The sequence below is a fragment of the Notechis scutatus genome, chromosome 9 (assembly GCF_049901735.1).
Source record: "Notechis scutatus isolate UNSWTSFEM ecotype Mainland chromosome 9, rNotScu1.2, whole genome shotgun sequence".
Classification (NCBI taxonomy): Eukaryota; Metazoa; Chordata; class Lepidosauria; order Squamata; family Elapidae; genus Notechis; species Notechis scutatus.
In genome coordinates, this window is record NC_142017.1 from 1,892,930 (window position 1) to 1,906,269 (window position 13,340).

At 50.8% G+C, this 13,340-nt stretch overlaps 1 protein-coding gene across 4 annotated transcripts in view; it reads left to right on the forward strand.

The window, feature by feature from the left end:
- GSE1 (Gse1 coiled-coil protein) overlaps positions 1 to 13,340 on the forward strand; it is a 258,953-nt gene that overhangs the window by 45,058 nt on the left and 200,555 nt on the right. For 2 of the 4 annotated variants that reach the window (XM_087971395.1, XM_087971396.1), the window contains exon 2: positions 3,167 to 3,329. In XM_087971395.1, coding sequence (XP_087827521.1) covers positions 3,167 to 3,329 — 163 coding nt within the window. Of the gene's footprint in view, positions 1 to 3,166; positions 3,330 to 7,999; positions 8,173 to 13,340 lie in introns of those variants that run through there. The other 2 variants (XM_087971399.1, XM_087971404.1) reach the window with 2 other exon arrangements.

The window sequence follows — 13,340 nt, forward strand, 5'->3', positions numbered from 1 at the left end:
TGGCCCTGCCGTGCCTTTATAACACACAGACACAGACACATGAACTCACACCCACACCCACCCACACGCACATGCAGAGAAAAGATTCCAGAATGGCCTTCCTGCAAAAGTTGGAAATTTGCACTTAAATAGATTACATGGGTCTTAACGGGCAGCCAACCATCTGGAGGTCTCCTCCTTCCTTCCCAACTCAACTCAAAAGAATAAATGACTCAATACCAGCTCTGTCTCTCCCAAAGTTGACCTTAAATGACCTTCCAACACCTCTGCAGTGGGCACAGCCTTTGATTGCCAAAAGCGAAGGTGGGGTTGGGCTGGGCATAAATTCTGCCCCCAGACACAGTGGGATCGACGGCGGCGCCTCTAGGGAAAGCTTTGGTTCTGCGGAAGTCAGTGATTTATTTATTTATTTTGGCTTCTGAGTTGTCTCTCCCCCCAAGCCCTGACAGCTTGACCAACAATTGCCCCCTCCCTCCCTTGAAGACTCATTTTCACCTTCGGATTTCCAGGGCTACAAACTTTGGTTTAGCTCCTTTGAAGTGGAGATGAGCTGGAAGTTTCCTGAGATGCGGAATGTTGATGGTTCTGTTTTTTTTTTAAAGAGGGGGGGGGAGACTGATCACCTGTACAGGACCCCTTCCTTTTTGTGGCAGCCCCTCAAAGACTGGAACGCCGCTATCCTGTCTCCCCTAGTCCTTCTTTTTATTAAACTGGACAGACCCGATTCCTGCAACCGTTTTGTTTGTAGGTTTGAGGCTCCGGCTCCTTAATCACCTCGGTTGCTCTTCTCTTCACTCTTTCCAGAGTCTCTACATCTTTCTTCTTGACCCTGGCTTCACCTCCTCCTCTTTCCGGCCTCTCTTTCCCACCGGGGCCAACCCAGGTGCCCTCCTGCTCTCTGGGGAGGTGGCAGAGCCATGCCGAGGGTTGCAGGATCTGTGGAGGGCCGGGTGTTGTTGTTTTTTTAAAAAAAAACACAGGAGAGGCATTACCATATGGAGCCCATAAATTAAGCCATTGCAGGAAGCCAAGGGTAGATTTATATGCTTTTGCGTGCCTGCGAGCCTCATTGAACCTAAGAGCTTTGTGGCAATGGCAGCCGCTGCTGCGTTCAGCACAAGGCATTCATCTTATTTAGCGGCTCTGGCTTTAGAGGACTAATCCTTAAAGAAGAAGAAGAAGAAGAAGAAGAAAAAAAAAATTGGATCAGCCATTAAAAAACAACAGCAACCCTCTTTCTATTTATCAGCCGGAGAGGGCTGTGCCGTGGTAAATCAAAACCCTGGAGGAAGAGGCAGGGGAGCCTGTTCTCCTTTCATCTCCTCCCGCTTGTCATCCCCACAGCTGACAAGTTTTGCATGCGGGTCCTGCCTTATATAGGAAAAGCTTGCTCTGTTTTGTTATCTCCGGACTGACTTGAGGGAAGAAAGGGAGGCAGGCCAAGCCAGGGGCTGGGCTACGTGTTTGTTTGTTTCTTCTGCAAGACACACACGCCCCCGTTTACTATGAAGATCGGGGCATTGTGTAATCCAGAACCACAACAACAGTGGTGAAAATGCCAGGTTTGGTCAAGGATTGTGGCTGGGGTGGGGAGGCAGAATCAAAGAAACGTGAAGAAGCCACGGGCTGGACTAAGCCAGGCTCCTTAAGTGCCTGGGCACACATTGGCATGATTAAACCTGGGCAATTGAGAAAGGCAGACAGAGAAGGGGCTGCCGTTCGAATCTCTGGGAAGGTGAGATTTTGCACTCTGTTGTCAAGTCTCTCTCTGAAAAGTGAGGGGGATCAGGCTGGCTGTTTTGTCCTTTGGAAAAATGAAAGCTGAAAACCACAAGGAGCTCACAGTCCTGGAAGAGACCACGGCGAGGTCCACTTTTCACGGTGATCGCAGTCAGATGGTGACTTCAGAGTTGTTCGGAGTAGGAGTTATAAGCAGGAGTAAGAAGAAGGAAGTGCAGGGTTTTTTCAAACTTGGCAACTTTAAGAGGTATGGACTTCAACTCCCAGAATCCCCCAGCCATTAGGAGAATTCTGGGAGTTGAAGTCCACACCTCTTAAAGTTGCCAAGGTTGAGAAGAAATGGCCCAGAGAAAAGGAAGGATATATATCTCTCTATCTAAGGATTTATTAGGATGATGATTGAAAACAGCCACCTCCTCCAATATTTGTTGGTACTTATTAATAATTAATTAATTAGTTAATTAAATGAGTAAGTTTCCCGCACCTGTGTGACATGACCACCTCTTCACGTGTGTGGGCATACGCCTCCACAGCCCATCTCCTGCTGGAAAGAATGAAAGGACACCTGTGTCAAACTCAAGGTGGTTTTGAAAGGTGAAACAAGGACGAGCTGGGAAGGCCACACCTTTGTTTATTGTGTTCACCTGGCCTGGAACACCTTGTCTCTTTGATCCTGAAAGTGATGTGGGTCAGGACTTGGAGTTCTCACCAAAGCAGTGAGGACGAGGCTTCAAGGTGTTCCTACTTGCAGAGGTCTAAGCTGGGAGGAGTTGAGCATCTCCCGTCAAGAGCTGGGACAGAAGAAGACCTCTTTGGGTCTGGTTGCACATGGGTTTGGTCTCCTGAGTTTAGGGGTCTTTGGGGAGGGTTCCAAGGGGGTCTCCTTCTGGACTGCCCGGTAGAAAGATTCTTGTGAAAAGTCTCTGGAGACACATTTTAACTTCTTCAGATGGGCCTGCTAATCTCATACTCCTCACGGATAGCCTCTTTGACAATTTGGGGACTACATGCCGGTTCCATGTCATGTGTCTCCAAAACGCAGTAGCCCTTTCATAGCCCAAAGATTTTGCTAAGAAGTATGGCCTGGTGGAAGTTCTCCATGGCATCTGCCCAGATCTGTGAACTTGGAACCTGGTTCACATACTGTCCTCCAAGAAGGCTGTGTGGCTGGTTTAGTTTTGGTTTCGCACAACTTCTCACCTTGGACAATGAGTGATGGTTAAGCAAGCATGGATCTGGGTGATGTTTGCCCTGGTCCATGTCAAGCTAGAAGGAGCTCCAATCTCTCTGTGTGGGAGGTTCTTCTTGTCTGCAGGGAAAACAATAATCTACATTTCTTTGGAGAGCTGAGGTGAGGTTCAGCTATGACCTCCAGTGTCCAGATGGTCCCTGCTGACCCCTTTCTCTCTCCCTTCGTTTGATCTAGGTCCCCTTCCCGCCTTCAGAGGCCTCTCCTGCAAATCCGGGGGTGGCGGACGAGACTGACCAACGCCCTGCGGGCACCGCAGAGGGCACGGCTGCGGGAAACGCAGCCAGGCTGGACTGCAGGGCCACGTTGAATGTGGACGAAGCCGCCCCACCAGCTACAAGTAAGTGCTGTGTTGATTGCCACGCCAAGGGTGTGTATGTGGGCATCCATGGAAGTGTGTGTGCTTGTACACTGGTGAGAAATACGGAAGGTGGGAGGAGAGATCTCACCCACTGCATGTAAGGCAGAGACGGGTCAGCTTCCAGATCGGAAAAGTGGGGCGACCTTGCTTCTGTTTGTGGGGGGCAGGGAGAAGTAAAAGGGGCGAATGTGAAGGACTCTTTTCACTTGGGGTGGGGTGAAAAGGGCTTCAATCTGGAGCTGTTCCTCACTTGGTGATCCTATGGTATCTGGCCTTTCTGTAAAAATGTGTTGGAAGAAATATCCATCTGGTTCAGTTCCAAGCTGGGAGAAAGATGCTGGAAAGAGGATGGCTGATTGGAAGGACGGTTTAATGATGAAGCAGAACCACATGGGTGGTTCTGGGCAGCTCACCCCATGGAGTTGAGGGGTGGGGGGCGTATTTATACCTTCTCTTGGGCTTTGCACTTGAGCTTCCTGTTCCTGTGCAAGATCGTGTATTCTATTGGCTCTTGTCAGACTCCCATGGGGCCGTGTGCAAATCCTAGGAGTTTGTCTAAGTTTGGTTGAAGGTTTCCCGGGGTGTGTGTGTGTGGGGGGCAATGAAGGGGCTTGTTGGTCAATTCTTATTGTGGCTGAGGGCTAATCCTACCTTTGTTGGATCTTGGGTGAGGGTAGTTACTTATGAATAGAGCTAGCCATCTCTTCACCTCTGAACATCTGCTGAGGGCTATTAAGGAAGGTGGGGTGGTGCTTTTCAAGAGCATGTTTCTCCCATTTCTCATCCAGGGAAATATAATATTTTGCCTTTTTAATATGTCTCAAAATACTTTATTCTTCTAGAAGGGTGGGTGCTAACTTTCTACGGCCGTAAAGGGGGTGGGCGGGATAATTCCAGTGTCCTTCCCACTTGTATAAATCCTCCTTCTTGGGGAATGGCCTCCAGGCGTATGGAAGCACAACTTTTCGTTTTGCACCCGGTCACGATGTCTGGGGAGGATGGGAGGTTTGGTCCAGGCCAGGTGAATCCCAGTCGGATGGGAAGAGAGGGCTAAAAGGGGTCAACAATGGGTGGGGACAGCTTGGTCTCCGGCACATGGGAATGTGTGTTTTGCTTCGGAAAACTTTCTTCCTGCAGCCACTTGGCTTATTTAGGATGAAGTCCCAGTCTGGGCAGCTCAGAAGATTAATGCTTTGAATAGAGATAGGAGGTCCTTGACTTACAACCATTGGTTTAGTGACCGTTCAAAGTTGGCACACTGAAAAACGGAACTTACCCCCAGTCCTCACACTTACAACCATCGCAACATTCCCAAGGTCACGTGATCAGAATTTGGAAGCTTGGCCAACCAGCCTGCATTTACGACGGTTGAGAGGGTCCCAGGGTCACATGATCTCCATTTGCGACCTTCTCCCCCAGGGCTTCCGGGATATGTAAATCAAGGACTACCTGTATATATATATGCACAACTTATGCTAGCCTTCCCCACAGCCTTCTTCCCCTCTGCCTCCCCCCTCCACTTGGTGGGAAAACAGTTGCAAGAGGAGCCGGGATGGCACAGGAAATCTGCCAAGGGAAAATTCTTCTGGGTTTTCTTTTCCTCCCTCCCCACCTCCCCCTTAAAATTTTGTGAATGAAGCCCTCCGTTGCACAATCAAATACTTGTCTGGAAGCATCTGTAATCCTCAGAGGAAGACCCCCAGATGAGCAACGGGGTCGGTCCCTGGGGGAATTTCTCCGCCGGCCTCTTGCAACAGAGAGGGGGGGGGGCTTCTTCTGCAGGAAGTTCAAGGCCAACAGACACATTCCAGCCGGCGCTTTTCCAGAAAATATTCTCTCCCCACAACCCACCCCGAGCCTCCCTTCAGGAGCAAGAATTCCACTGCTGCCTTCCCATCCCATCCTTTCCCAGAGTGACCTTCACTCCAGTTTTTTCCTCGGCCAGCCTCGCTTTCCCCCGACTTCGTGCCAGCCAGCCAGCCAGCCCTGCAACTCAACCAAGGGGGGCATCTGATTTTGGCCTGCCCTCTTTGCATCTTTGCCTGCAGTGCAGCTGTGCGAGGCGCAGCGGCTCCACGGTGCTGGGTGAGCTGTGCACCCCTTCCTTTTCTCTCTCTCTCTCCCCCCCTCCGGCATCCATCCTCATCACCTCCAGCTCTGTCCCAGCTGAAAAACAAAACTGCTGACTTCTGAAACGGATTTCAGATGCTCCTCTGGGAATCTGGAGCAATCAGCATGGGAGAAAATGTGTCCTTTAAGGTGCCTTCCCCCCCTTTCCCCAAAGCTCTCTGCTCTGGAATTTTTGCCGCATAGGGTTCAGCTACCCAATTTGTAGGGCAGGGAGTAAAAATTATCTTGATGTAGGAAAGGCAGCCTTCTGTTTTAAATTCATGTTTGTTTTTTTTAACCTCTGTAGAGAACGTATCTCCGGAGATCTCCATATTTGCAGATGTACAAAGTTAAGAGTGGGGCCTTCTTCAAGATATTAGGGCAGAGATTTTTTAAGGCGGCACCTTTAAGACAGGGTGGACTTCAACTCCCAGAATCCCCCAGCCAGCACGCATTATTAGAGAGACTCCCTATGGGGCTTCCTGGCGTTCCTTACGACCAGAGCTGAGCCCAGATTTAATGCTGCTCAGTGAGACATTTGCTCATTGAGTTTTGTCCCGTTTTCCGACCTTTTTCACTTGTCAGAAGGTCACCAAAGGGGATCATGTGACCACTTAACAACCGTCATAAAGATGACGCAGTTGTCAAAGCGTCAATCCTGTGACCCTGGGGATTCCAGAAGTGTGAAAAACAGTCGTTAAGTCCCTTTTTTTTCAGGGCCATTGTAACTGACCGGTCACTAAACGAACTGTTGTAAGTTGAGAACTACCAGTACAAGGGAGACCTCTTGGCTTTGTTTTAATACCATCTCAGCCCCCCGTTTCCTCAGGATTTTCCCACAACAGCTAGGAAAATGGTTTTGTTTTGGGAGGGGGTGGGAACTGCAAAAATTGATCGAAGTGAGTTTTGCTGCTTTCTCAAAGTCCTGAGAGGCAGATAACAGATAATTAGAGTTGGAAGGGACCTTGTAGGTCATCTAGTCCACCCCCCCAAGGAGGAGACCCTACACCATTTCTGACAGATGGCAGTCCAATCTCTTCTTGGAAGCCTCCAGGGATGAAGCTCCCACAACTTCTAAATGCAACTTCTGTTCCATTTGGTTGATCGTTCTCCCTGTCAGAAAGTTTCTCATTTCCAGGTTGAATCTCTCCTTGTTCAGTTTCCATCCATTATTCTTTATTTGGCCTTTGGGTGCCTTGGAAAATGGCTTGAATCCTTCCTCTCTGTGGCAGCCCCTCAAATATTGGAAGACTGCTCTCCTGTCTCCCCTGGTCCTTCTCTTCCCTAGACCAGCCAGGCCCAGTTCCTGCAACCGTTCATCATATGTTTGAGCCTCCAGTCCCCTCATCATCTTGGAGGCATCATGATCATTATAATTTTTCAGCGCCGCCGGCAGATGGCATCCGCAAGCCCTGAGCAAATCATCCAGGGAAGGTTGCCAAAACGCAAAGCTGGGACCCCTCCCTCCCAGCTCCCTCTCTTCCCTTCCCTGCCGCCCCCCCCAGGTCTGCTTATCTGTGTGGACACCCTGCTGCTAGGCTGATCTGACTAAAGTCCCTCTTTGTTGAAATGTCCTCCAGCTACTTGGGGGGCTTTTACAAGCCTTTCCTAAAGGGCCTGTTTAAACAAAATTCCAAATTTGCGTGGAGATTCAGGTTCCCTTTCTCTCTCTTTCTCTCCTGGCCCCACTTCTGATTTAAAGTTTGGGGGAAACTTCCAAGTGCTTCAGTGCCTCTTTGGAGGAGGAGGGGTGGGGGGCGGCTGTCAAAAGAAATGCCTAGCACCCCACCCACCCACCCACAAGCTGTAATTTGCTTGCTGGCTTCCCCCACGGCCCCTTCTGCTTGTTCCTTTTGGGGTTTCCCCCTCCGCCCAGTGTTGTTGCAGACCACAAACCAGGGTTTAAGAGGGGTGGCTTAATAGTGTAGCAGAGGGTGGTTGTGCCAAGAGCTGCTCTGAGCCCCAACGGGGTCTGGGCTGGCACCAACCAGCAAAGCCACCTTTAGCCGTGCGCCATGTGCCAGCCGAACTCAATGCCACCTTTGCCGGTCGGTGGGCGAAACTGAATTGGGCTGGAGGTTGGAGGCTGCCTGTGTTTGTGTTTGTGTGTGTGTGTGATGCGGAGTGCTTTCCTGAGCGGGTGCAGAGTGCGGCTTCGCCCCGACAGCTCCCCCCTCCCCCAAATAAAAGACGCTCAGGCGTCTGCCAGTCTGCCTGCCCACCCGCTCCGTTCCGCTTGGCCACTGGCGAAGGCGCGCGCGGGGGGGGACGGGACCTCGGGGCTGCCTTCCCAGGACGCGCTCCCGCGTGGGGACGCCTCCCCTCCCTCCTGCCCCGCACCCTCCCCTGGTTGCCCCCTGGCTCTTCCCGGGAGGGAGGCGGCGAGCCCCCCGCGGGCCGGTTGGAGCCGGTGAGTCACTCGGTGGCGGCAGCAGCAGCACAGGAGCAGCTGGGCTGGCTCGGGCCGGGCCCCGCGGCGGGCGGGCGGGGGAAGCGAGCACAGCAGCAGCCGCCGCCGCCGCCGCCGCAGCGCCAGAAGCAGGAAGTGGGGCAGGCAGGGCGGGCGGGCGAGCGAGCGAGCCAGCCGCCAGCAGCGAGGCCGAGGGCTGCCCTGCGCCCTGCCGCTCCGCCCGGTGCGCGCCCGGGAAAGTTGCGCTGGCCATGGAGGAGCGGAGGAGCCCCCGCTGGGCCGGCCGGACCCCGGGGGCCTTGGGTGAGTGAAGGGGCCGGGTGGGGATGCCCGCAGACCGGCCATGCCGGCGCTCCCGGGGCGCGCCGAGTCCGGGGAACCGGGGACCGACTTTCCCCGAACCGGACGGGGGGAGGGAAAGGGAGGACGGGGAGGACGGGGAGGGTGACGTCACCCGGAAGGGGGGCTCTCTGTGCGTGCTCAGAGGCGCTGCCTTGCAACCCAGCCTGGCCTGGGCGGCTTGGAAAACGGCCGGGGATGCTGGCCGCCTGCCCAGAAGAAGAAGAAGAAGAAGGAGCGCGCCGCGGCCGCTTTTGGAGAGCTCCGCCGCGCCTTGCTTGGGGAAGGGGCGTCCCGTTTGGGGTCGGGAACCCGGCTTGGCAGTCCGGCCGCTTGCAAAGGAGAGAGCCGCTGGCTAAAGCAAGGGGCGGGGGCGGGGGGTGAGAAGCGCCGCGCTCTCCGGGCCGGACGCGCATCAGCCCGTCCTGAGCGCTTGGCTCGCCCACCGGCCGCCCCCCTCCGGGAAACCTCTGCCGCGTCTGCTTGCCCGGGGAATTCCCGCCACGGGATGAATGGGCAGCGGTGCCTCGCAAGCGGCGAGCGATCCTCGCGCGTCCCGTTTCGCTTGCGGGGGCTTCCAGTTGTTGACGTCTGCTGGGCGGGAGGGGGAGGAGAAGAACCTCCCCTCCCCAGCTTGAATGCGCCCCCGGCGCAGCCTTTTCTTCCACGCGTGTTTTCAGGGGCCGCTTGGAAGAGCCTCGAGTCTTTTTGTAAACTCTGGGACAAAAAAATCCTAGAAGGGAAATCGCCGTTTTTCTGCATCACGATTGCTGGGTTGGCCAAGTCATAGATAATAAGTCGGTCTTCGTACTTCTTAGGCGTAGTGAGGAGCGGATTCTGGCAACCAACTTTAAAGTGGCTTCAGTTTGGGGAGTTTACAAGCCAGATGGCTGGGAAGTGTGTGTGGGGGTTATGTGTGTGTGATATTGTTACAGAATAGTATTCAAAGTTCGCTTTTCTATTTTTTGCCTCTTCCCTTCCAAACGTGTCCAAGCTAGTTTACAAGGCGAGCAAGAACACCCCGCAGTTTTTAAAGCAAGTTTAAAAGCACCCTTTCTGGTATCAAAAAGGAAATAAATGAAACTCAAAATGCCAACAGGAAGGTATAAAAAAAAAAGGAGAGAGAGAAAACAAAATGCAGAGCTGTTTTTTTGATGAAGGCTTCCCGGCCCCTTTACAAGAATGGCTGCCAAAAGCATTGTGTTTTCTTTGGTAATGGTGAACTGTTTTGTGTATGTTGGTGGATATTATGAATCAGGGTTTGCTGTATATTCTCAACTTTGGATCAAGGGATCAGGAGTTGGGGGCATAGAACGGTATTTCTCAACTTTGGCCACTTTAAGAGAAATGGACTTCAACTCCCAGAACGGCTGGGGAATTCTGGGAATTGAAGTCTGCTTCTCTTTAAGCGGTGACCAGAGTTGAGAAACAGTGGCTTAAGAAGGTACTCACAGTTCATTTCCTGGCCTTCTTTCCCATAAGCAATTTCCCAGGAACATTTGGTCCTCTTGTCTTAATCCAGCCCAATTTTGAAAGCAAGCATTCTTTTCCTTGCTCATCCTCCCCCTTCCGAAATTGGGTCCCATTCTGCTTTTTTAATATAATGAGTTGCCTTACAGACGTGTAGACAGATAATGCTGAACCGCTCTCCGTAATTTCTTTCATAATTCAATGTACTGTTTTTGTAACTTAATTTTCTAATTGGCTCCAAAAGAAGGAAGGCTTTACCAAATAAAAAGGGGGACATCTTAAAGATGATTAGAGAGGGGGATTGGTAAGGCCATCTGTATGACAATGGTAACAGAACAGTAACAGAATCTCAGAATTGGAAGGGCCCTTGGAGGTCTTCTAGTCCAGCCCCTTGATGGACCGCAACATGTGGCTGGGGAGTTATGGTCCACTTGTTGTTCAGCGTTGATGGAGAAGTGTAGGAAGATGGCCTTTAAGAAAATAGGTAGTGAAAATAGGTGTTAGTAAAACATGAGCCAGGAAAACAGGAAAGTGCCAGAAAGAAGCTCAAGATATTCCCTGTCTTGACTGTCTTCGGTTTAAGGCTGTCGGGTTTTCAAGATTCTTCAAGATAGCATAAAATAGAGTTCCGTTATTAATTGTGGCATATTTGGGGCTGAAAGTCAAACAGGCTTCTTGTAGAATCCAAGGTGATGTTGGTGGCCTCTACTTGTAGATGACTTTGATGTTGTGAAAGAAAATGATTGGCATAAGGATCAAAGAGGATGGAAGTTCTCAAAGCAGCGGTTAAGCCCTGATCAGATGGGTTTGGTAACAGAACTGGTTAATAATCCAGATTGGGTATATTGTAAAACGTAGCTGAGATGCAAACCGTGTGGTTATCGCTTCCTCCACAAACCATGGTTAAAAATGAAGACTTACCAACTTCCTCCCCTAACCAGTTTCATGCACTGCATTGTAGCGGCCTTCATCGTGTGAGTTGTATCTCTGCTGCTGTTGAATTAGGGGAGTGAACGTGGTTAGCTCCCCACCCTGTTTCTTGGATTACAGCGGAGTATGGTATTTGAATGTTGTGGTTGCGGTTAGCAAACCCTGATTTATGGCTTAATGCGATGTGCGCAACCAGCCAGACTCCCTGGCCTTCTGCTGCCAGTTCTCAGGATGTGTGGGCACAGGAGATGGGTGGTTCCCTAAATTATCAAAATAGAGAAATAAATCTTCCTCCTCAGAGGCCCGTTGGCTTTGATGCTTCTGGTGGAATTGAATTCGCCAACGCTCCGGTGGTTTTCTGTCGAAGTTCCAGAGGCCGAATCGAAGGCGACGTTTTCCATTCTCCTGCTTTGAAACATGTGCATCTCCTCCGGCTTTGCAGGGCACCCGGGCTGGGTATTCCCCTCCCTCCCTTCCTTCCTTCCTTCCTTCCTTCCTTCCTTCCTTCCTTCCTTCCTTCCTTCCTTCCTTCCTTCCTTCCTTCCTTCCTTCCTTCCTTCCATGGTGGAGCAGTGGTTACAATGCAGCATTGCAGGCTGACTCTGCCCACTGCCAGCAGTTCGATCTTGACCAGCTCAAGGTCGACTCAGCCTTCCATCCTTCCAAGGTGGGTAAAATGGGGAGCCAGATTGTTGGGGGAAAAATATGCTGACTCTGTAAACCATCTAGAGAGGGCTGGAAAGGACTGTGAAGCGGAATATAAGTCTATTGCTAATGTTCCCTCCCCTCTCCCCTCCTCTTCCATTCTTTCTCCCTTCCTTCCATGGTGTCGCAGTGGTTAGAACGCAGTATTGCAGGCTGATTTTGCCCACTGCCAAGAGTTCAATCCTGACCAGCTCCAGGTTGACTCAGCCTTCCATCCTCCTGAGGTTGGTAAAAGGAGGACCCAGATTGTTGGGGGGCAAGAGGCTGACTCTGTAAACTGCTTAGAGAGGGCAGGACTGTGAAGCAGTGTAAAGGCTATTGCTAAGTCCGCAAGAAAAGTTGTACAACGGGGCAGAGGTCACTCAAACAAATTTCCCACTCAACAACATAAATGTTGGGTTGAATTGTGGTCATACGTGGAGGACAGTCAGAAGGGCCCAAACGTGACTTCCTTCAGCTCGGGTCCGTAGCCGTCCCGAGTCAAATTGAGGTGTTTGCCTGGGACGGAGTTATGGGAGCCCGTCTCGAGTGGCTGCCTGTCGAGCTGCAAGACTGGGCACCTACCTCAGCGGGTGGGGCTGGTGCTCCTGGCTGGGCAGGAAGGGAGGCGGATTGGCCGGACTGTGGAAATCCTCTGGAACCAGGTCAGCCGAGTTCAGAACCAGCCAGTGAAGCTGCTCCGGGTTTGTGAACAGCTTCCACGGCGTTGCGTTGGCAGTTGTAAGCTGACCAGACTCCGTGGGAGGTAGGCAAGGTAGATAATACAGGTTGGTCCTCATCTTACAGCCACCGTGGAGCCCCGAATTCCTGTTGCTAAGCAGGCAAGCAACCAAGATAGTTGTTAAGTGAGCGTTGCCCGGCCAAAGTTGGGACGTGAATCCCTGCAGTTGTTTAGTAAGTCACAACGTTTGTGAAGGGAATCTGGTTTTCCAGTGGACTTTTGCTGGCCAGAAGGTCGCAAAAGGGGATCGAACATGTGACGCCACCCCACACCCCCATGGATACGACGACCGTCATCAGTGCGAGCCAGTTGCCAAGCACCTGAATTTGGATCACGTGGCCATGGGAGATGCCCCAAAGGTCGTAAGGCTGAAAAACGGTCATAAGTCCCCTTTTCCGGGGCTGAATGGTCACTTTGAATGGTCTCTAAAAGAATTGTTATAAGTCAAGGGTTACCCGATGTATATGTATGTGTGTGTGTGGTGTGTGTGTTTGTGCATACATATACACACACACCTTGACTTATGATGGACCCTTGAAAGATACTTAGGGCCCCAGATTTGAAGTTCTTTTTAAAAAAAAACATTAAACAAAACAATTAAAAACATTGAACATGGTGAAGTCGGTTTGATGTGATTTTGGGTCAATATCACACACACACATATATATATATGTTTTCCTATAAACAATTATTCATCCATATACATATATACATTTGTTCGTTCACCTAATACATTTCTAACATCATTCCTCTTCTTTTCATCTCATCCAATCATCTACCCTTTCAACAAGTCCTTTCCCAACTTAAGACCTTCCTGTCTGCTCCCACCAATGATAGAATTTATCCCAAATTGCACAATATGCCGATTCATCTTTGTTTTTCATTTCTAGATTTAACTTGTCCATTTCAGCGCATAGTAAGATTTTGTTTATTTCTTCTTCTTCACTTTGTATAACTGTCTCTTCCCAGTTCTGGGCAAACGCTATCCTTGCTGCAGTACTAATGTGTATCATCAAATAAAGCTCATCTTTCTTATATTTTTTTGACATAATTCCTGATAGAAAGCGTTCTAGTAGGTGATCTACTTTAAGACCCAACGTTTCCAGATTTGAAGTTCTGATGGCCATAACATGCATGTGTACACACACACACACACACACACACACACACACACCAAGATCACATGGCTACACTTTGGGCATGGCACCCAACCTGCCTTGGTGCTCTTTGCAGCATCCTGCAGTCTTGTGACCACCATTTATTGATGAAAGCTGGTTTACTTCTGGTTTCCAGCAAAAACAAAAAA